This window comes from Schistocerca cancellata, chromosome 6 (assembly GCF_023864275.1).
Source record: "Schistocerca cancellata isolate TAMUIC-IGC-003103 chromosome 6, iqSchCanc2.1, whole genome shotgun sequence".
In the NCBI taxonomy this organism is placed as follows: domain Eukaryota; kingdom Metazoa; phylum Arthropoda; class Insecta; order Orthoptera; family Acrididae; genus Schistocerca; species Schistocerca cancellata.
In genome coordinates this window covers 244381240-244404315 of record NC_064631.1, presented here as the reverse complement: position 1 = coordinate 244404315, position 23076 = coordinate 244381240, and the positions used below count along the sequence as shown (strand labels likewise).

At 44.3% G+C, this 23076-nt stretch overlaps 1 protein-coding gene across 1 annotated transcript in view; it reads left to right on the top strand.

The window, feature by feature from the left end:
• Positions 1-2347: 2347 nt before the first annotated feature.
• LOC126191322 (GTP-binding protein REM 1-like) overlaps positions 2348-23076 on the top strand; it is a 677336-nt gene continuing 656607 nt past the window's right edge. The window contains exon 1 of the mRNA XM_049932151.1: positions 2348-2455. Within this exon, the coding sequence (XP_049788108.1) occupies positions 2368-2455 (88 nt within the window). The 5' untranslated portion in view covers positions 2348-2367. The remainder of the gene's footprint in view (positions 2456-23076) is intronic.

Here is a 23076-nt window from a genome sequence, read left to right as displayed (position 1 = left end):
AACCGCTCAGTCACCGCGGCCGGCCACCAATAATCCCCACCAATAATCCCTGTGTTGGGAGAAAGTCTTTGTTGATGACGTGACTGCAGAAGTTCTTGAGGTTTCCCAGTATTTCATAATAAAGCAGAGTAGTGGACGAAAAATTAAACCTTGTGGGACTACCCTCGCGATTTCTCCCTTATCACCAAAATTTTTTCTCATCTCGACATTCTTTGAATTATTCAGGACAACTAATTGATTCTGTTTGTTAAGTATGAGTCAAACCTGTTGTGTTTCCTGTGACTAATTGATTATAAAGAGAAGAAGAAAATGAGCTCTAAAATGAATATTCAGCATTATTGGAGTCACGTCCATAAAACACATTTTTCTTCTCTACGTGTGAGCAATGTTTCCTGAAAGTTTGCCCATATCTCTTTGTTCCATCCTGTAAAATGATGATCTTCGAATCTGAGTGTTAATCATTGGTCATAGGTCAAAACCTAATGGTAAAAGTCGTGATAAACACCTTCAGTTCTTCCTTTATGTTCTACCCTTGTTAACTCTAAATTTAGCAGACTGTTCTTCGCAATCCGCATGAAGAACGGGCAGCGAACGTCAAATTCCGCAGTTAAGATTCTCAGTAGCATTCGAGAACTCGTTTGAGTCATATCTTAGGTACCGCTAGCGGTATACGAGGAAGGGAATGTCTGAAAGATAATATAGTGACATAACATTCTGTGCACGCTACAGATAGTTTCTTCTATACTCTGGCAGTGTACACTACTGGCCATTAAAATTGCTACACCAGCAAGAAATGCACATTATAAACGGGTATTCATTGGACAAATATATTATACTAGAACTGACATGTGATTACATTTTCACGCAATTTGGGTGCATAGATCCTGAGAAATTAGTACCCAAAACAACCACTCTAGCCGTAATAACAGCCGTGGTACGCCTGGGCATTGAGTCAAACAGAGCTTGGATGGCGTGTACAGGTGCAGCTGCCCATCCAGCTTCAACACGATACCACAGTTCATCAAGAGTAGTGAGTGGCGTATTGTGACGAGCCAGTTGCTAAGCTACCATTGACCAGACGTTTTCAGTTGGTGAGAGATCAGGAGAATGTGCTGGCCAGGGCAGCAGTACAACATTTTCTGCATCCAGAAAGGCCCGTACAGGACCTGCAACATTTGGTCGTGCATTATCCTGCTGAAATGTAGGGTTTCGCAGGGATCGAATGAAGGACAGAGCCATGGGTCGTAACACATCTGAAATGTAACGTCCATTGTTCAAAGTGCCGTCGGTGCGAACAAGAGGTGACAGAGACGTATAACCAATAGCACCCCATACCATCACGCAGGGTGATACGCCAGTATGGCGATGATGGGTACACGCTTCCAATGTGCGTTCACCGCGATGTCGCCAAACACGGATGCGACCATCATCATGCTGTAAAAAGAATCTGGATTCATCCGAAAAAAGGATATATTGCCATTCGTGCACGCAGGTTCGTCGTTGAGTACACCATCGCAGGCGCTCCTGTCTGTGATGCCACGTCAAGGTTAACTGCAGCCATGGTCTCCGAGCTGATAGTCCATGTTCCTGCAAACGTCGTCGATCTGTACGTGCAGATGATTGTTGTCTTGCAAACGTCCCCATCTGTTGACTCAGGGATCGAGACGTGGCTGCACGATCCGTTAAGTCATGCGGATAATATGCCAGTCATCTCGACTGCTAGTGATACGAGGCCGTTGGGATCCAGCACGGCGTTCCGTATTACCCTCCTACACCCACCGATTCCATATTCTGCTAACAGTAATTGGATCTCGACCAATGCGAGCAGCAATGTCGCGATACGGTAAACCGCATTCGCGATAGGCTACAATCCGATCTCTATCAAAGTCGGAAACGTGATGGTACGCATTTCTCCTCCTTACACGAGGCATCACAACAACGTTTCACCAGGCAACGCCGGTCAACTGCTCTTTATGTATGAGAAATCGGTTGGAAACTTCCTCATGTCAGCACGTTGTAGGTGTTGAAACCGGTGCGAACCCAGTGTGAAGGCTCTGAAAAGCTAGACATTTGCATATCACAGCGTCTTCTTCCTGTCGGTTAAATTTCGCGTCTGTAGCACCTCATCTTCGTGGTGTAGCAATTTTAATGGCCTGTAGTGTAATTAACGTACGCTGGCCACAAAGCCGGTAATCACGTCGGATACAGCGCTTAGCCCGTGCTGACCTTTGCGCGCCTTGCCGTGTCCGCAGCTCGGCGTCGCAGGGCCAGCCGCAGCAGGCGTCGTCTGCGGGGGCGTCGGGCCTGTCACTGGCGCAGGGCGGCGCCGGCGACGCGGCCGCCGACATCCCGCGCTTCAAGGTCGCCATGCTGGGCGCCTCCGGCGTCGGCAAGACGGCGCTCACCTGCCAGTTCACCACCTCGGAGTACATCTGCGCCTACGACACCTCGCTCGGTGAGTACCCAACTAACGAAACTTACATGCCGGCGATTACGCAGCTTCACGAACGGTGAAGCGGAGAACTACTAATTCTGCAATGGGATTCATCAAGAGGAGAAAAAATGGGTTCACGTCGTCGTTTGCAACCCAACTTAGCGCACTCCACGCACGCCCGCTTTTACGAATAGGCTCACAACGTCTACGATCCCGCACCACAAAAGTTTAAAATAAAAAAAGTAACTGAATTTTCCGTGTCTTCTTGACAGAACACGGTAATAATATAGGGAATTTCAAGAAGAATATACGTATTCCAATGTACTATGATATACGTATTCCAAAGTACTATATAATGTCAAAACTATCGATTTCTGCACCACAGCCCGCTCATTGGAGGAACGAATACATTGCCTAGTTTATATTCATTGCCGCCAGATGTCGGTTGTCTTCTGTTTATTTATCGTCACGTGTTTCAAAATGGCTAATACGCCGCGGAAATCATTTTTTTGTTCTCGAATTTGCGAAGTATAATTCCGTGATTACAGGGAAAAGACGTTTCAAGTTGAGATATTAAACTGATTCTTAGATGGTATCGACAATTTGTAGACACAGGAAGGGAAAGAGCCTCGATCACCCACGTGTTTACGACTAAAATGTCGCACGTATTCAAGTCGGTTGGTTATCAAGCCTTTGATGTTACAGCGGTTACAGACTCTACGCCACGACGACAAACTCAAACGTCAGGCGTTTCCAGACGAGCTACAGAATGCTACTGACATTGATAATACTTTCGTACAATGCATCATATTCAATGTGAATGTAAACAAACACAATGTTCGAATCTGGGGCCTACATAACTCACAGGAACACACTGAAAGTTTAAGATATTCATCCAAAGTCAGTTTGTCTTGCGCTTTATCCCACTCATCTCTTTACGGCCTATTCTTCTTCGACAGAAACACGGTTAACGATCAGCACTACCTTTCTATGTTACAAAACTGGTTGTTTCCGAGGCTGAACGATGACATGTTTCAACAAGACGGAGCACCTCCTCTCTACGTCACCAAGTGTGTAATATATGAACGTTACTATCTAGCCGTTGGATTGGTCGTCAAGCTGCCACCGTCTTAACACTTCTCATCTGGCCTTAACGGTCCCCACATTGGATGCCCTGTGACTTCTTTCTTTGGAGTTTAATCAAAGAAAACGCTTATGCATTACCACAGAACCTAGAAGAAGTGAAGAACTGGATCCGTACTGCTTTAATATCACTGACGATGGACATGCTTACCGGAGTATGCGAGGAATTCGAGTATCGATGTGATATTGTTCGTGTAGCTGATGGAGGACATAATAAACATCTGTAATCTAATATTCGTAAATATGTTCCCCGTTTCATAGATGCATACCTTACTGTTTAATAAATAAACGCGTTCGAAATACGTATATTCTTTCTAAAATATCCTGTATTAAATAGGAAACACTTACTAATAATCCGTAAAACTGTATTTACTTCTTCACGAACAGACTTTTGGCTTCGTAGGCCATCTTAAGGTGACAAATGAATGTGACAAACACAGATAAAATGACTTGCTACTTACACAGACATTATTTATACAGAAGATAACAAAAATGATAACATGAAGTGTGTCTAAATACTAAAGTACTTGTTTTATTCTTCGTTTTTCATGCAGTAATAGTTACATTAACTAAAAAAATCCGGTAAGTGTGAGTGGGACTCGCGCATCCAGAGTTCCTTACCAGCTTTTGATGAGCGAATTTGCGAACATCAAAATATGCAACATAAATGGCGGTACGTTTTGAATGCAGTCACTTAGAAGCTTCAATGTTTTACAGCATCAAGGGACCATAGACCTTAGTATGTGACATAAAGTCGACTTGATACGACTATTCGTTTCTGAGAAAAAGGGCTCTTAACAGACAGACAGACGGATGGACAGGCAACAAAGTGATCTTCTAAGGGTTATGTTTTTACCGACTGACGTACGGAACCCTAAAAGAAATCAGTTTCCTTTGTGGAGAAACGTTTAACAACTGATGAAAAAATAAAGTTGAATATACATTTTGACCTACATTTGTAACAAATTTAATTTAACAGAGGAAAACACAGAAACAGAAAACACGAAACTGAATTTAATCTCTTAACACTAAGCTGCCATTCAATATCATATGTTTGTTGATTTCCAGTATATGCAGACAGGTTATATTTCTGCTTCACATTCGACGCATGTAACTGTTTTTCTGCTAAAAGACGATCGGCAAAAGTTGAATCTTGCTTCCTTTGTCTACAGCTTCCCTCGTGTTCATATAACCTAATTGCCACAGCTCTGCCTGACTGCTTTCTCACAGCACTTCCGTGTAATTTTATACAGACCACTCCCTGTCAGGGTTTTCATTTTGTTTCTACTGTTGAATAAAAGCTTTGATATGCTGTTGGTATTATAAAATGCAGGTCTGTAGTTGCTACGCTTTAACTTTTTTGCGAGGTTATCTAAAGTTTTGTCAGTGTTTGGGATAATGCAGAAGTTTCTGTAGCTACTGACTGCTTCCTGTTGGCCAATCATTATCTTTTCTCGTTGTGTATTACCAATCATGGCAGAGCTGTGATGGAAGCGATATATCTTAATTATTTTCTCATCAGCTGTTAACTGTATCTTCACATAAATATTTTGTTTCTCTTTTAGTTAATGCAATTATTTCTGCATAAAATGAAAGAAAAAGTAATTTTTTCTATGTAAACACACTACATATCATAACTTTTGTTATCTTCTGTGTAAATAACATCTGTGTAAGTCACACGTCATTTTATCTTGGTTTATGAAGGTGAGTTGTTACCTGAAGACGGCTGAAGAAGCCGAAAGCCAGTCCGTGACGCAATAAATACAATTTTGCACAACTTTAACAAGTGTTTCCTGTTTGATATTAATAAAAATGTGTTGATTTCAGTACTGGAGTGCGAGCCTTTCTCTCGTTGCATATGTGTCTTGAAAATGATAGAGTGTGGATCAGTCGAAACGTTGGCGATTGCCGAAGACGTCATGCGGCTGTATTCCCACAAGCTGTTTCAATGTTTTACGTGCCGTGGGGAACTCTAGCTAAGCACTATTTATCTCTACGGGGAGGAAATTTATCGTTGCTTGCAGAAGATGGATACCCTTCACAGTAGTGGACTGAGACTGCAATCTCCACTTTAGTTTTTATTGTGCAGTCGAAACCATGATTTTGTTCCAATGTTTGCGAAAGTCGTACTTCATATTAATGCTCCCGCAACGTTCCGGTATAGCTCTTGCTCCTGAGAGGAGCCATTATATTCACAAACGTTTGGATTTTGTTTCAAAGGGATTATGTCTGCATCATTTAAAGACTAGTTTGAAAATTTCTGAATTTTCTTGGGACTGGCTGGACGACGCGTCTTGATGGCGGTCTGACGTTCTGTAATCAATGCCATGGAGAAAGCTTTGGAGTACGCAGCTTTATCCGTGCTACGAGAAGGTTTAAACATCGCACTGATGCCCAAGAATTTACCAGTTGTTGATTTTGTAAGTTCAACAGGCTGTTTCTAAATTATCTCCTGATAGAGCCGAAGAAGTAAGGAGAGATGCACGTCGTGTGTTGATGGGGCACGTTCACCCTAGAGTAATATACCAGCAGCTGAGAGAGCGGCTTCTCGTTCACTGAGGGTATATCCTGATATAGTTACCTTATCTGGAGACAAGTGCAATGCAATAGTTGTATTGGACAAAAAGGATTATATTCAAGAGATGCACTGTACGCTATCTGATCTAGCGTATCGCAGGTTCAGTGCTTATACGACAAAAGGAAAGAAGGCTCCTGAAGAAGAGTTCCTCGTCGTAAAAGATCATCAAGAATATTTATTGTGCAGTCTCTCCTAGATTATACGGTCTTCCAAAGTTCCAGAAGGAAAAGATTCCTTTTAGGGCTATCGTTAGTAACCCAAGTGCTCCAATACATAGCGTAGCAAAACACCTCGCTACTCTCTTGAGCCCACTAGTAGGTCCATCACATTAAGAACTCAGAGGTCATCTTGCGTCGATTAGAGGGATTGTATCTGAATGACTCATACATTTTAGTCAATTATGGTATTTCTCTTCATTCCTGTTCCTCTGAGTCCATACGGTTAGTTGAAGTTACATCTGGTGTCGAGTCATCGATCCTATTTCGACATGTGTTGAGTTCCATTTATTTTTTATTCGCTGCCTAGTAATATTAACAGACAGATGGAATTGCGATGGCGATAGCTTTGACGTTGTTGCCCACGTTAATGGATAATTTCGAGGAATGTACCCTGAAGTCATCGTCATCAAGGGCGTACCCAGGATCGGAGCTAGGGGGGGGGGGGGGCAAGTCATACTAGTCTCAGGAAACAAGGACTCGAGACAACATACAGCACTTCTTATTAAATAAAGCAGTAGACCAGTGAAAAACTGCTTTTAATAAACATTTTAAATACAAGAATGCACTTGTACAATCCGGGAAAACATGCAGCATTTCTCATTTAATAAAACAGTAAACCAGTAAAAAACTGCGAATATCTTCTGGGGGGGGGGGGGGGGTCGTGAACGTCATTGAAACACAGTAGTACCTTTATCTGTACATGTAGACTATACTATTTTTGTCACGCTTATTGGACGTGAGAACTGGAATGACTCTTTAGAACATGCGAATTCAGCGCACTGAATCTTCGCTTCACAGTAATGGAAAAGGATGGTTGCCTTCCTTTACTTGATGTGTTGATCAAAAGAAAGGTTGATAGTATATTGAAACATGCCATTTAAAGGAATCCAACTCACACTGATTTTTACCTCACGCTGTTGGTTGTCACCATCCGGCTCAACTCGAAAAGGTACTTCCTACTTCGGTTCAGAGGGTCCACATCACCTCAGACTCTGAAAGCTTCTCTGCTGAGTTACTCCACTCACTTCGAAGTCACCATTCTCCATAATGGTTACAGCGAAAGGCATATCTGGTTGGCCTTGCGAAATCGACCAATAGTCAAGTGTGTGGGTGACGATAACAATGAGGTAGATTACGAAGGTAGCTTTCCAACAGGATCGGTTGTATTCTTCGGAAACACTATGTGAAATGTGTTACCGATCACCATCAAAGACTAGAGATCTTTTAGGGTGATTTTGGTTTCCATAAGGCGGGTGTCTGTCGTATCCCTTGCTGCTGTTCCATGTCGTACATTGCTCAGACCATCAGTACTGTGGACTGGTTTATTCAGCTTAAGAGTCGCACACGCTTACAGCAGCCGAGTGAATCTGCTAACAGAACATAGTGTGTGTGTGTGTGTGTGTGTGTGTGTGTGTGTGTGTGTGTGTGTGTGTGTGTGTGTGCATGTTGTTCGTGGGTGTGTTTGTGGGCTAGAGTCCCTCAAAGCGAGGTTATCAGCACCCATACAAAAATTAGTCCAAACATTTGTGGTTACATGTAGAAAATGTAAGAAGCGATCTAAGACAAATTGCACTCACTCTCCCAGTCTCAACCATTGTCACCTGCATAACCACACTAGTTCACATGCTGGAAGATATCGTTAAAAATTGACATATGCTTTAAAACTGAAATTAAAACACAAGTAAGACAAGAAGAAAAGTAAAATAGATTCTCGGCAATGTGTGGTTGGCTGTTCATTTACAAAAAATATTGATGAGCCAGCCACCCAAATAGCACATTAAAAACGTTCGCCCTAAAATTTTAGGGAACAAGCCAGACATTTCGCAAAATCTTAAAATATTAGCAGATTCGCGTCATTGTCAGTTAATATAGACGGCAAATCGGTCGGCAAGTGAGCTGCTGCCCTGTTGTCAGAATAAAAAAATACTATAAAACGTGACGCACTGTGATCTGATCTGTATGCCAAAAGCACAACACACTCAAGCGTCCTCTCATTGGAGCAAGAAGTCATTTGTTAGAAGGCTGTGTCCTTTGCGACGACGAGTGAGAACGACCTTCTGTGGCAGGGAGGAGGTACCACATGGCGGAGTTGTGGACTTTACCAGACGCAGTTTACTGTCTGTTACTTGCAGCCACTCCTCTTGCCATTTACGCACTACTATGTAGCCCAGCAACGGGGTGATAGCATGCAGGGGGATGGCACACTGAACGAATTGATGATCATGGCACGCCTCCTTTGCTACTACTACATCCGCCGTAGCGTCGGCACCGGTCATCTTTTGGATGGCGATGGCGTGCTGAAAAGTTATGCATCAGTCCTGAGTTATTACATGTCATGCACTTACTGAGCTGACAGATCGTGGGATAACATATCCAAAAATACAGATGGCGGTAGCGTAGCGCACACAAGGTATAAAAGGGCAGTGTATTGATAGAGCTGTCATTTGTAGTGAGATGATTCACATGAAAAGGTTTGCGACGTGGTTATGGCTGCAGGACGAGAATTAACGGACTTTGAATGCGGAGTAGTAGTTGGAGCTAGTAGCATTGGACATTTCATTTTGGGAATCGTTAGGCAATTCAGTACTCCAAGATCCCCACTGCCAAGAGTATGCTGGTAATACCAGATCTCAGGGATTACCTGTCAACACGGACAACACAGTGCCCGACGGACTTCTTCCTTGACGACCCAGAGCAGCGGCGTTTGCGTAGAGTTAATATTGCTAACTGACAAAGAACACAACGTGAAATAACTGCAGTTAGAATATATCCATTAGAACAGTGCTGCGAAATTTGGCGTTAAAGGGCCGTGGTAGCAGACGACCGAAGCGGGAGCCTTTGCTAACCGCACGAGATCTCCTGCAGCGCCTCTCCTGCTCTCTTGGTCTCATGACCATATCTGTTAGATCCTAGACGACCAGCAAAACAGTGGCCTGGTCAGATGAGTACCGTTTCACTCGGTAAGAGCTGATGGTAAGGGTCGAGTGTGGCGTAGATCGCCTGACATGTCCTGTGTAACATTTATGGGACATAAGCGAGAAGTAGGCAAAAAGACGAGGGCTCGTAGAAATCTTTAGGTAACAGAAGACATACTGAATTTAATCGATGAAAGCAGAAAACATACAAATGCAGTAAATGAAGCATGCAAAAAGGAATACAAACGTCTCTAAAATGAGATCGACAGGAAGTGAAACATGGCTAAGCAGGGATGGCTAGAGGACAAATGTAAGGATGTAGAGGCTTATCTCACTAGGGTAAGTTAGATACTGCCTACAGGAAAATTAAAGAGACCTTTGGAGAAAAGAGAACCACTTGTATAGATATCAAGAGCCCGGATGGAAAACCAGTTCTGAGCAAAGAAGGGGAGGTAGAAAGATGGAAGGAGTATATAGAGGATCTATACAAGGGCGATGTACTGAGGGCGATGTTATGTAAATGGAAGAGGACGTAGATGAAGATGAAATGGGAGATACGATACTGCGTGAAAAATTTGACAGAGCACTGAAAGACCTAAGTCGGAACAAGACCGCAGGAATAGGCAACGTTCCATTAGAACTACTGATAGCCTTGGGAGAGCCAGCACTGACAAAACTCTACCATCTGGTGGCCAAGATGTATGAGACAGGTGAAATACCCTCAGACTTCAAGAACAATGTATTAATTTCAATCATAAAGAAAGTAGTTATTGACAGGTGTGAAAATTACCGAACTATCAGTTTAATAAGTCAAGGCTGCAAAATAGAAACACGAATTCTTTACAGACGAATGGAAAAACTGGTAGAAGCCGACCTCGGCCAAGACCAGTTTCGATTCCATAGAAATGTTGGGACACGTGAGGCAATACTGACCCCACGACTTACATTAGAAGATAGATTACGGAAAAGCAAAGGTACGTTTCTAGCATTTGTAGACGTAGAGAAAGCTTTTGACAATGTTGACTGGAATGCTCTCTTTCAAATTCTGTAGGTGACAGGGGTAAAATACAAGGCGTGAAAGGCTATTTACAAGTTGTACACAAAATAGATGACAGTTGTAAGAGTCGAGGTGCATGAGAGGAAGTGTTTGGGAAGGGAGTGAAACAGGGTTGTAGTGTATCCCCGATGTTATTCAATCTGTATATTGAGCAAGCAGTGAAGGAAACAAAATAAAAATTCGGTGTAGGTATTAAAATCCATGGAGAAGAAGTAAAAACTTTGAGGTTCGCCGATGACATAGAACTTCTGTTAGAGACAGCAAAGGACCTGGAAGAGCAGTTGAACGGAATGGACAGTGTCTTGAAAAGAGGATATAAAATGAACATCAACAAAAGCAAAACGAGGATAATGGAATGTAGTCGAATTAAGTCAGGTGATGCTGAGGGAATTAGATTAGGATATGAGACACTTAAAGTAGTAAAGGAGTTTTGCTATTTGGAGAGCAAAATAACTGATGATGGTCGAAGTAGAGAGGATATAAAACGTAAATTGGCAATGCCAAGGAAAGCGTTTCTGAAGAAGAGAGATTTGTTAACATCGAGTATAGATTTAAGTGTCAGGAAGTCGTTTCTGAAAGTATTTGTATGGAGTGTAGCCATGTATGTAAGTGAAACATGGACCATAAATAGTTTGGACAAGAAGAAAATAGAAGCTTTCGAAATGTGGTGCTACAGAAGAATGCTGAATATTAGATGGGCAGATCACATAACTAATGAGGAGGTATTGAATAGGATTGGGGAGAAGAGAAGTTTCTGGCACAACTTGACCAGAAGAAGGGATCGGTTGGTAGGACATGTTCTGAGGCATCAAGGGATCACCAATTTAGTATTGGAGGGCAGCGTGGAGGGTCAAAATCGTAGAGGGAGGCCAAGAGATGAATACACTAAGCAGATTCAGAAGGATGTAGGTTGCAGTAGGTATTGGAAGATGAAGAAGGTTACACAGGATACAGTAGCATGGAGAGCTGCATTAAATCAGTTTCTGGACTGAAAACCACAACAACAACAAGGGAGAAGTTAGTTCGTCTACAAAATCTCGCACTGTCAACAATTTCGCATTTATGGAGGGCTATAGAGGCAGCATGGCTCAATGTGTAACTTCCCACGACTTACTGAGTCCATGCCATGTCGAAGTTCTGCACCACGCCTGGCAAAAGGAGATCCGACACGGTGTTAGAAGGTCTCCCATGACTCTTGTCAGCTCAGTGTATCAATCGAGCGACTTCCCCGCTTCCTTGAAGCAAGTTGCAACCCTCTGCCATTAGAGGTCTCCGGACTGTAGTTCGTAAAATGGTGGTGTGTAGCGCAACTATGTCGATGCATGAGAAACAGCGTGCTGTAATCTTTATAAGAGCAGAAAAGGTGCCTCCAGATGAAATCAAAGAAGAAATAAAGCTGTGTACAGTGATGTTTGTATTGACATTAGTAATGTGCGACGTTGGATTGTTCATCCTCGTAAAGAAGAAATCGGTGGTGCTGACCTCAACGCGTTTGACAGCGTTCAGAGTTGACGACCTCAAACAGAAACTTTCGAGACTCATCGGAATCGCGTTGGTGAACTCATCAGAGTATATCATCGGATAATACATACACAGCTCTGAGGTAAGTGTGAAATATCACGAGAGCATGTACAGGCCAATGTTTAGCACTGCGTACGGGAAACTGTGTTCACGGTGGGTGCCTCGAATATTCATTTCTGGTATTAAACAGGCAAGACTGGAAATCTGTCAACAGGTTTTTTTTTGTGTGTGTTTTGAGAGTGAGGGTGATGGGTTCCTTAAAATCATTGCGACAGGTGATGATGTTGGGTTCGCAACTATTTCTGTTATTGTTTTCTGTCATAGTGGTGAGTTACTTATTATTTTCAATGAACAAAATACATGTATGTGAAACAATAAACCGAAAAACAAAGAAAAACCTAAAACAATTATAACTAAAATAAATAATTAGAATAGTAACGACTGTTTAGGTATTTTAATTAGGTATGTCGAAAATACACAATGTGTACAGCTTATTTTCCAAAAATTGTTTTTCAGAAATCAGCTGGGTACTACACTGGGATGTATGTAATGAAAGTGGCTTGGAAGCTTCTTTAATTTATGTTGTAACAAAATTTTTAAATGTTTAAATAATTAATGGTGATGGGTTATTTTCAGAAATTTTAAATTATTACAAAGTTGATAATACAGCTTTCAGAAACGTTAATTACATATTAACATTTACATGAAAAAAATCGTTTGTATATCGTTGTTTCAATGATATTCCCTCCAAACCTAAAACAGCAAATGGCAGATTACCTTTTGGAGTGTGTATTACCATTAAAAGAGAAATTGGGCACAAATAAAGAAATACATATATCACTATTTTGCCCCCTCTACACATCTGGCAAATTTCATCAAGATCGTTTATTGGCAGTTTGGAATGTTCCCTTGTAAGCGACAGGATGAACATTTTCTACAGCTTACCTCCATTGTAGGAAATGTTTTTCTTAGTACATACACATATACACACTTTTCTGTCACAGTTCAGATGAGTAACACATTTGCTAAATTGTAAAACAACAATAAAAAAATGAAATAACAGCAACTCATGTAATGCTTTTTCTTCTTTTATAAGTAAATTGCTTATTAACTGTTTACTGTATTATTCTTATTACATCTGCTTTATATTTGACTTGGATGTGTAATTTACAGTTTATCATTGAACATATCTCTTGATATCCTCGAGAGGGTAGTCCATTAGGGATGACTTGTAGACAGAACCCAACTTTAGGTAGTCCTGAAATTTGAATTGTCCTTTGTATAGCGTTTGACACTTCTTATTCCTTTTATGCAGAAGATATGATTAAGGATGATTCCTAATCAGCACCTCACATACATATCTCTTTCTATGATCAACTTTATTAACCAGGGTTATCAGTGCCAGCATTTTTTTTTTTTTTTTTGGAACATCAGTCTTTTAACTGGTTTGATGCAGCCCGCCACGAATTACTCTCCTGTGCCAACCTCTTCATCTCAGAGCAGCACTTGCAACTTACATCATTAATTATTTGCTGGATGTATTCCAGTCTCTGTCTTCCTCTACAGTTTTTGCCCTCTACAGCTCCCTCTAGTTCCATGGAAATTATTCCCTGATGTCTTGACAGATGTAGCATCATTCTTTCCCTTCCCCTTCTCCGTGTTTCCCACATATTCCTTTCCTCTCAGCTTAAGCGCAGAACCTCCTCACACCTCACCTTATAAGCCCACCTAATTTTCAACATTCGTCTGTAGCACCGCATCTTAAATGTTTCGATTCTCTTCTGTTCCGGTTTCCCTACAGACGATGTTTCACGACCATTAAGTGCTGTGCTTCAAACGTACATTCTCAGAAATTTCTTTCTCAAATTAAGGCCTGTGTTTGATACTAGTAGACTCCTCACGACCAACATTCCCATTCTTCAAGTTTAAATTTTGTGTAACACCTTCAGGTTCCTGAATGTATGAATAAGGAACCAGCTGTCAAAGTCATTTTTGCTATGAAATGGAAATCTGATGATGGGCAGAGCCCAAAACATATCATTTGGAATAAATGCATCAAAAACAACTGGTACCTGATTGTTTGTGACTAATAAGTTTTTCTAAAATCTAGTCAGTTATATTAATAGTAAACACCACACACTTGTACTCGCAGTTTCAGGCCGACATACGTAATTTTCTATAGTCTCAGGCTCTCTGAATACTAAGCATTTCTCCTAGAAAAAATTTTGTATTAAATTTGATGTAATTCAATTTTGTGCTGGGATTTGTTATCCTAGAGGTCATGGTTTTCACGTTATTCAAGAAACCCTAAAAAAGTGGTCTTCAAACGATCCCACACCCCCACAGTGACACCTCCACCTTATCAGTATGTTTAGTACGTTGTTCATGGCAGCCTCTCCTACGACATTGTTGTTGTTGTTGTGGTCTTCAATCCTGAGACTGGTTTGATGCAGCTCTCCATGCTACCCTATCCTGTGCAAGTTTCTTCACCTCCCAGTACCTACTGCAACCTACATCCTTCTGAATCTGCTTAGTGTATTCATCTCTTGGTCTCCCTCTACGGTTTTTACCCTCCACGCTGCCCTCCAATGCTAAATTTGTGATCCCTTGATGCCTCAGAACATGTCCTACCAACCGGTCCCTTCTTCTCGTCAAGTTGTGCCACAATCTCCTCTTCTCCCCAGTTCTATTCAATACCTCCTCATTAGTTATGTGATATACCCATCTAATCTTCAGCATTCTTCTGTAGCATCACATTTCGAAAGCTTCTATTCTCTTCCTGTCCAAACTATTTATTGTCCATGACTCACTTCCATATATGGCTACACTCCATACAAATACTTTCAGAAACGACGTCCTGACACTTAAATCTATACTCGATGTTAACAAATTTCTCTTCTTCAGAAACGCTTTCCTTGGCATTGCCAGTCTACATTTTATATCTTCTCTACTTCGACCATCATCAGTTATTTTGCTCCCCAAATAGCAAAACTCCTTTACTACTTTAAGTGTCTCATATCCTAATCTAATTCCCTCAGCATCACCCGACTTAATTCGACTACATTCCATTATCTTCGTTTTGCTTTTGTTGATGTTCATCTTATATCCTCCTTTCAAGACACTGTCCATTCCGTTCAACTGCTCTTCCAAGTCCTTTGCTGTCTATGACAGAATTACAATGTCATCGGCGAACCTCAAAGTTTTTATTTCTTGTCCATGGATTTTAATACCTACACCGAATTTTTCTTTCGTTTACTTTACTGCTTGCTCAATATACAGATTGAATAACATTGGGGAGAGGCTACAACCCTGTTTCACTCCCTTCCCAACCACTGCTTCCCTTTCATGCCCATCGACTCTTACAACTGCCATCTGGTTTCTGTACAAATTGTCAATAGCTTTTCGTTCCCTGTATTTTACCCCTGCCACCTTCAGAATTTGAAACAGAGTATTCCAGTCAACATTGTCAAAAGATTTATCTAAGTCTACAAATGCTAGAAACGTAGGTTTGCCTTTCCTTAATCTTTCTTCTAAGATACGTCGTAGGGTCAGTATTGCCTCACGTGTTCCAATATTTCTACGGAATCCAAACTGATCTTCCCCGATGTCGGCTTCTACCAGTTTTTCTATTCGCCTGTAAAGAATTAGCGTTAGTATTTTGCAGCTGTGACTTATTAAACTGAAAAGTCGGTAATTTTCACATCTGTCAACACCTGCTCTCTTTGGGATTGGAATTATTATATACTTCTTGAAGTCTGAGGGTACTTCCCCTTTCTCATACATCTTGCCAGATGGTAGAGTTTTGTCAGGACTGGCTCTCCCAAGGTCGTCAGTAATTGTAATGGAATGTGGTCTACTCCCAGGGCCTTCTTTCGGCTTAGGTCTTTTAGTGCTCTGTCAAATTCTTCACGCAGTATCGTATTTCTTATTTCATCTTCATCTACATTCTCTTCCATTTCTATAATATTGTCCTCAAGTACATCGCCCTTGTAAAGATCCTCTATATACTCCTTCCATCTTTCTGCTTTCCCTTCTTTGCTTAGAACTGGGTTTCCATCCGAGCTCATGATGTTCATACATGTGGTTCTCTTATCTCCAAAGGTCTCTTTAATTTTCCTGTAGGCAGTATCTATCTTTCTCCTAGTGAGATAAGACTCTGCATCCTTACATTTGTCCTCCAGCCATCCCCGCTTAGCCATTTTGCACTTCCTGTCGATCTCATTTTTGAGACGTTTGTATCCCCTTTTGCCTGCTTCATTTACTGCGTTTTTATGTTTCCTCCTTTCATCAATTAAATTCAATATATCTCCTGTTACCCAAGGATTTCTACTAGCCCTCGTCTTTTTACCTACTTGATCCTCTGCTGCCTTCATTACTTTATCCTTCAGAGCTACCCATTCTTCTTCTACTGCACTTCTTTCCCCCAATGCTGTCAATTGTTCCCTTATGCTCTCTCTGAAACTCTGCACAACCTGGGGTTTAGACAGTTTATCCAGGTCCCATCTCCTTAAATTCCCACCTTTTTGCAGTTTCTTCAATTTTAATCTGCAGTTCATAACCAATATATTGTGGTCAGAGTCCACTACTGCCCTGGAAATACAATTTAAAACCTGGTTCCTAAAGCTCTGTCTTACCATTATATAATCTATCTGATACCTTTTAGTATCTCCGGGATTCTTCCATGTATACAACCTTCTTTTATGATTCTTGAACCAAGTGTTATCTATGATTAAGTTATGCTCTGTGCAAAATTCTACCAGGTGGCTTCCTCTTTTATCTCTTAGTCCTAATCCATATTCACCTACTACGTTTCCTTCTCTTCCTTTTCCTACTGTTGAATTCCAGTCACCCTTGACTATTAAATTTTCGTCTCCCTTCACTACCTGAATAATTTCTTTTATATCATCATACATTTCATCAATTTCTTCATCATCTGCAGAGCTAGTTGGCATATAAACTTGTACTACTGTAGCAGGCGTGGGCTTTGTTTCTATCTTGGCCACAATAGCGTGTTCACTATGCTGTTTGTAGTAGCTTACCCGCACTCCTGTTTTTTTTATTCATTATCAAACCTACTCCTGCATTACCCCTATTTGATTTTGTATTTATAACCCTGTATTCACCTGACCAAAGGTCTTGTTCCTCCTGCCACCGAACTTCACTAATTTCCACTATAGCTAACTTTATCCATTTCTCTTTTTAAATTTTCTAACCCACCTGCTCGATTAAGGGATCTGACATTCCACGCTCCGATCCGTAGAACACCAGTTTTCTTTCTCCTGATACAACGTCCTCTTGAGTAGTCCCCGCCCGGAGATCCGAATGGAGGACTATTTTACCTCCCCCCCCAGGGGCTCAGCATTTATTTGCTGAGTACGGGCTTGGCGACCCCGGGGTCCTGAGCTGGGGACTGGTCAGCGCCGCCAGTCTCCTGTCACCGTAATCCCCGGACATGCTTCAGCGACCACCGTATGGCGCGGCGGTGGAATGTTGTGTGCTGCGGGGAATGGTAATCTTGGCTTGACCGCCTGGATTGCGAGGAAGGACGACCTCTATAAAAACCCCTCAAGCTTCCGGTGTGCTCCGCGCCTAAGAGATGCATGGCTGTTGGGGTGGAACAGTCGCAAGCGGGCGACCTCTGGGTCACCTGCCGCACCCCAGTTGTATAAGGCTTACTCAGGCATGCGGGGCTCTGTCTGAGCGGACCTTTAGTTCCCTAGCTGCTCGTGGGACCGCAATGGACCCTTCGACCTCTACATTTCCCTCTACCAGTGGCTTGGGTGGGCCGCTGGTAGGAAAACACACCCCATCGAAGCGACTTCGTGCTGCGAGTCCTCCAGCGACTGGTGTTGATCGAGATTTATCAGACTGTCGTAACAGAGCACATGCTGATAATCAGAATGTGTTTTGGATTATTAAACGGAAGGAGGGTAGCTTTGAGAGGGTTTCTCCCTTTTACATCCACAAGGGTCTTGAGGGAATTGCAGGAACACTTAAATCTGTGAAGCGACTTCGCAATGGGACTCTGTTAGTTGAGACTTCTAGTTCCCGTCAAGTCGCTTCTCTTCGGAAAGCAACCTGTCTCGTAGAGTACGCTATCGAGACCGAGCTCCACTCCACTCTGAACTATAGTAAGGGTGTTGTGACATGTAGGGACTTGGTGGATATCCCCACAGATGAGTTAAAGTCTGAATGGGTTGATGACGGTATTGTTGACGTGCAGCATATTATGAAACGAGTCGATGGGACCCTAGTCAAATCCGACTCGTTTATTCTCACGTTCAGTTGCCCGAGACTCCCAGAGCATGTTAAAGCGGGGTTCTTACGTTTGCCAGTAAGGCCATATTTCCCCAACCCAATGCGCTGTTTTAAATTTCAGCGCTTTGGGCATGCTACGTTGGTGTGCAATGGGATAGCCACTTGTGGTAAATGTGGTCAGCCTTCCCATGAAGGAGCCGATTGTTCATCGCCTGTGAAGTGCGTGAATTGCTCTGGGAGTCACCCTGTCTGGAGCCGGGTCTGCCCCATCTATCTCGAAGAACGGAAGATACCGGAGATTAAAACATCTAAGCGCATCCCCTATGGTGAGGCCAAGAAGCTCTTTAAGGCCATGCAACCTCCTGTGTTTACAACATCTTTCGCTTCCGCTCTGAAGAAACCGGTACAAATGGCCACTGTTGCTACGCAAACGGAGGTTGCTAGTGTTAGCACTAATACCTGCGTTTGCCAGTGCACTTGTGCTGCTGCGATTCTTTTGCAACCTGCGGCTCTCCCTGCAACGTCGGACAAGGCTGTGGTTGCTGACATTGGGGTACTTCCTGCCTCTCCCCCTATGGCGCCTTCTGCCCAGGTGAGTAAACTTCCACCTGTTGACAAGGCTCTGCATTCTAAGCCCTCCAAGACAAAGACGCCGAAGGTGAAGGTTTTGCCACCTGAGGAGACTAGTCAGGGTCGGTCCGATGACGAGGCCATCGTACTGTCTGACATCTCCCGTGGGTCGTCATCGGAGCTGATGGACATTGATGTCGACCGGGGGCGATCTACTCGCCCCAGGAATAAATTTCCGGCGGGTACCGGCCCTCCTCCGAAGCACAGAGGAAGGGTGAAAGTTCAGCCACCCTAATCACTGGCTCCCATATTACAGTGGAACCTGAATGGGTTCAGGACGCATTTGGCCGAATTACAACTCCTTGTACGAGAGTGCCCTTTGTGCTTATGTCTCCAAGAGACACATTTTCGGGCCACTGATGCTCCTTCTTTACGGGGCTATACCGTATATCGGAAAGATGATCTGACGGGGCAAAGGGCAAAGGGTGGTGTTGCGGTTTTTGTCCGTGACATGCACCCCTCATCTGAGCTCCCTTTCGTTACAGACTTGCAAGCAGTTGCAGTTGACCTTCTTGTGGGTCGGAGGCTCACAGTCTGTTCAGTTTACTTACCGCCTCAGGGTGCAATAGACTCTCAGGCTCTCACAGACCTTATTGGCCAGCTCCCCCGCCCATTTCTTCTGCTGGGGGACTTCAATGCTCATAATGTCTTATGGGGCTTTCCGACTACTTGCCCCAGGGGTCGCATTCTGGAAAGCCTCATGCTGTCTGAAGAACTGTGCATCCTCAACTCTGGTGCTCCCACTCATTTCTGTACTGCTTCCGGGTCGTCATCGGCTATTGACCTTTCCTTTTGCTCTCCTGCACTCGCGGATTCTGCTCTGTGGGAGGTTGGTGCTGACCTCTATTCTAGTGACCACTTCCCCCTTTGGATTCGCCTCCTGGATGAGGCTGTGGCATTATCAGTGCCGCCTCAGTGGCCCCTCTGCCGAGCGGACTGGACACTTTTCAGCCAACTGGCTGTTTGGAACACCGTGCCAGCGTCCACGAATGGGTAGACCATGTTACAGCCGTGATCTCCCATGCTCCATGCTCCATTCCACGGTCATCCGGTCATCCCAAGAGGCGTCCTGTCCCTTGGTGGACCACTGAGTGCCGCTCCGCCATCCGAGCCCGCCGTGCAGCTCTGCACTGCTTCAAGTGCCGTCCCTCCGCTGACAATCCTGCGGCCTTTCGCGTGGCAAGAGCCAAAGCGCGGCGAGTGATTAAAGAGAGCAAACGACGGTCATGGCAATTGTTCTTGAACTCCATCTCCCGCACCACTAATTCTACGAAAGTATGGGAAGCCATCAGGAGGATTTCCGGGGAACGCAGCCAACTACCTGTCACGGCATTACTGCATCAGGGATGTCTCCTCACGGCGCCGAGAGACATTGCCCAGACACTGGCCATGCATTTTGCGGAATCTACCGCCACTCTTAACTGTGATCCAGATTTCTGCCGCTACCGAACTGCCATCGAGAGGGGTCACTTGGACTTCCGGTCTCCAAATTCTGAACCCTACAACTGCCCTTTCACAATGTGGGAACTGGATTCGGCGCTGTCTGTGGCTTATGATACTGCGCCTGGTCATGATCAAATCCGGTACAGCATGCTACAGCACTTGTTGCTGCCATCCAAGGAAGTTCTCCTGAGTTGTTTTAATATGATATGGTTATCCAGCACATACCCTGACTCGTGGAGGGAGGCGGTTTTGATTCCTCTCCTCAAACCGGGGAAGGACCGAACGCATCCCAGCAGTTATCGAAGTATTGCTTTGACGAGCTGTGTCGGGAAGACGTTGGAACGCATGGTCAACCGTCGCCTGGTTTGGCTGCTCGAGACCAAGCAGCTCCTTAGCCCCTCTCAGTGTGGCTTTCGGCGATGTCGTTCCACTATCGACAACTTGACCCTGCTTGAGGCGGCCATCCAGCAGGCCTTCCTACGTAACCAGCATTGTCTTTGTGTCTTCTTTGACATTCATAAAGCGTATGACACTACTTGGCGCCGCCATATCCTCAATCAACTCCATGAGTGGGGCTTTCGTGGCCGTCTCCCCATCTTCATTCGGTCCTTTCTTTCCCACCGCCTCTTTCGTTATAGGGTTGGTAATGTGCTATCTGATTTGTATGTGCAGGAGAATGGTGTTCCTCAGGGAAGCGTTTTAAGTGTCACCCTCTTTGCCGTCGCCATTAACAGTATCACGTCCACTATCCGGAGTCCTGTCCAATGCTCCTTGTTTGTGGACGATTTTGCTGTTTTCTGTTCTTCCTCCAATCTTGTCACTGCTAGTCGGCAGTTGCAGCTTACGATACAGCGATTAGAGGCATGGACTGCGAAGACGGGTTTTACCTTTTCTGCAGACAAATGTGTGTGTGTTCATTTTAATCGTTCTCGACGTCTTTTTACCTCCCCTGAATTGCGTCTGAGGGACACCATTCTTCCTTTTAGCGACACTGTGCGGTTCCTGGGCCTCACTTTTGATTCCAAGTTGTCGTGGTTGCCTCACCTTAAAGACCTCAAGGTGCGGGCCCTGAAGGCACTGAATATTTTGAAGTGTCTGAGCCATCGGTCCTGGGGAGCAGATCGGGCGCGTCTGCTGCAGTTCTATAGGGCTTTCGTCCGGTCGCGTCTTGACTATGGTTGCACCGTGTATGGGTCAGCGAGGCCTTCGTATCTGAAGATTCTTGATGCAGTACACCATGAGGGTATCAGGCTGGCCACTGGTGCCTTCCGTACCAGTCCCATCCCCAGCCTGTGTGCTGAGGCAGGGGAGCCGCCGCTCGCCATCCGGCGGAAACTCCTCATGGTGCGACGGGTGTGTCAATTCCTTGCCTGTCCTACCTCCCCTGCGTACCCTACCGTTGCCCGACCGCCTATGGAACGTCTCTTTTCCAGTCGTCCCAGGGCAACGAGGCCATTTGGGATTCGTGCCAAGCATTTGCTTGAGTCCCTTGGTGTGCAGCGTGTGGCCCCCCAACGACAAGGTTTTACTCGCCTCCCTGGTTGCTCCAGAGGCCCAGCGTCCTTTTAGACTTGTCGGAGTACCGGAGGAGTTGCACTCCTGCGTTTGTTTTTATCTCATTATTTTATGATATTTTAAACCAGCATCCCGACCATGTACCAGTATTTACGGATGGCTCTGAACAGGGGGACTCTGTTGGTTGTGCTGTTGTTTTCCCTGATCGAGTCGTCAAGTTACGGCTTCCTGCGGCGTTTACCATATTTGATGCCGAATTGTTTGCGATCTTGCGGGCATTGGAGCAGATGAGGTGTGTTCCCAGTCTTAAGTTCCTCATCTGTTCTGACTCCCTGAGTGCCCTTCAGACCATGCAACACTTGTACCCAGCGGATACGGTCGTCCAGAACATCCATGATGCCCTCCTCCACATGCAACGGCAGGGGAAGGAGGTGTCCTTCTGCTGGGTTCCGGGGCACGTGGGTATTAGGGGAAACGAACTGGCGGATGTGGCTGCCAAAGATGCATGTTCCCTCCCTCACGTTGTTGAATGTGCCGTCCCCCTCCATGCTGTTACCTCCCTCCTGCGTTTTCGTGTTATGCGTCAGTGGGAAGAGGAGTGGCTGGCAGTCGGTGACAATAAGCTGCGTCTGGTCAAGGCTACCACGCGGCCATGGCGTACGTCCTACCAGTCATGCAGGCGGGATGAGGTTCTCCTCACTCGCCTCCGCATCGGGCACAGTCCCTTAACGCATGGTTTTTTACTCCGGCGGGAGGACCCCCCAATCTGCAGTTCTTGTGGCGTCCAGATTACTGTCCGCCACATTTTATTTGACTGTCTTTTATTCTCTGACCAGAGGGCGGTGGTTTCCTTGCCACCGGATTTGCCCTCTATTTTACAAGATGACGCAACGACTGTAGTTAAGGTCTTACGATTTTGTGTCCTGTCCAATTTGTTGCCTCGGATTTTAGGGAGAGGGTTTTAATGTGCTGCTGGGTGACTGGCTCACCCAGGTTTTAGGTAAGAGGTCAGCCAGTCACGATTACCTACTTGTTTCCCTTCGGTTTCTGTTCTCTTTTCCTTGTGTTTCCTTTCCTTTTTAGTGTGTCCCTTCTCCTCTCGTTTTGCCTCTGTGTGTGAGGATTTGGAACTGCATCAGGTCTGTGTTTTTTAGCTGTTCTCCTTGTTCGCTGTTTGTCTTAGTCCCTTCACTGCATGTGTTCCTGTTTTTTATGCGTTTGGGCGCTGATGACCACGCTGTTTAGCGCCCGTAATCTTCAAACACACACACACTATTTTACCTCCGGAATATTTTACCCAAGAGGGCTCCATCATCATTTAACCATACAGTAAAGCTGCATTACACGAATAAAATTAGCGACTA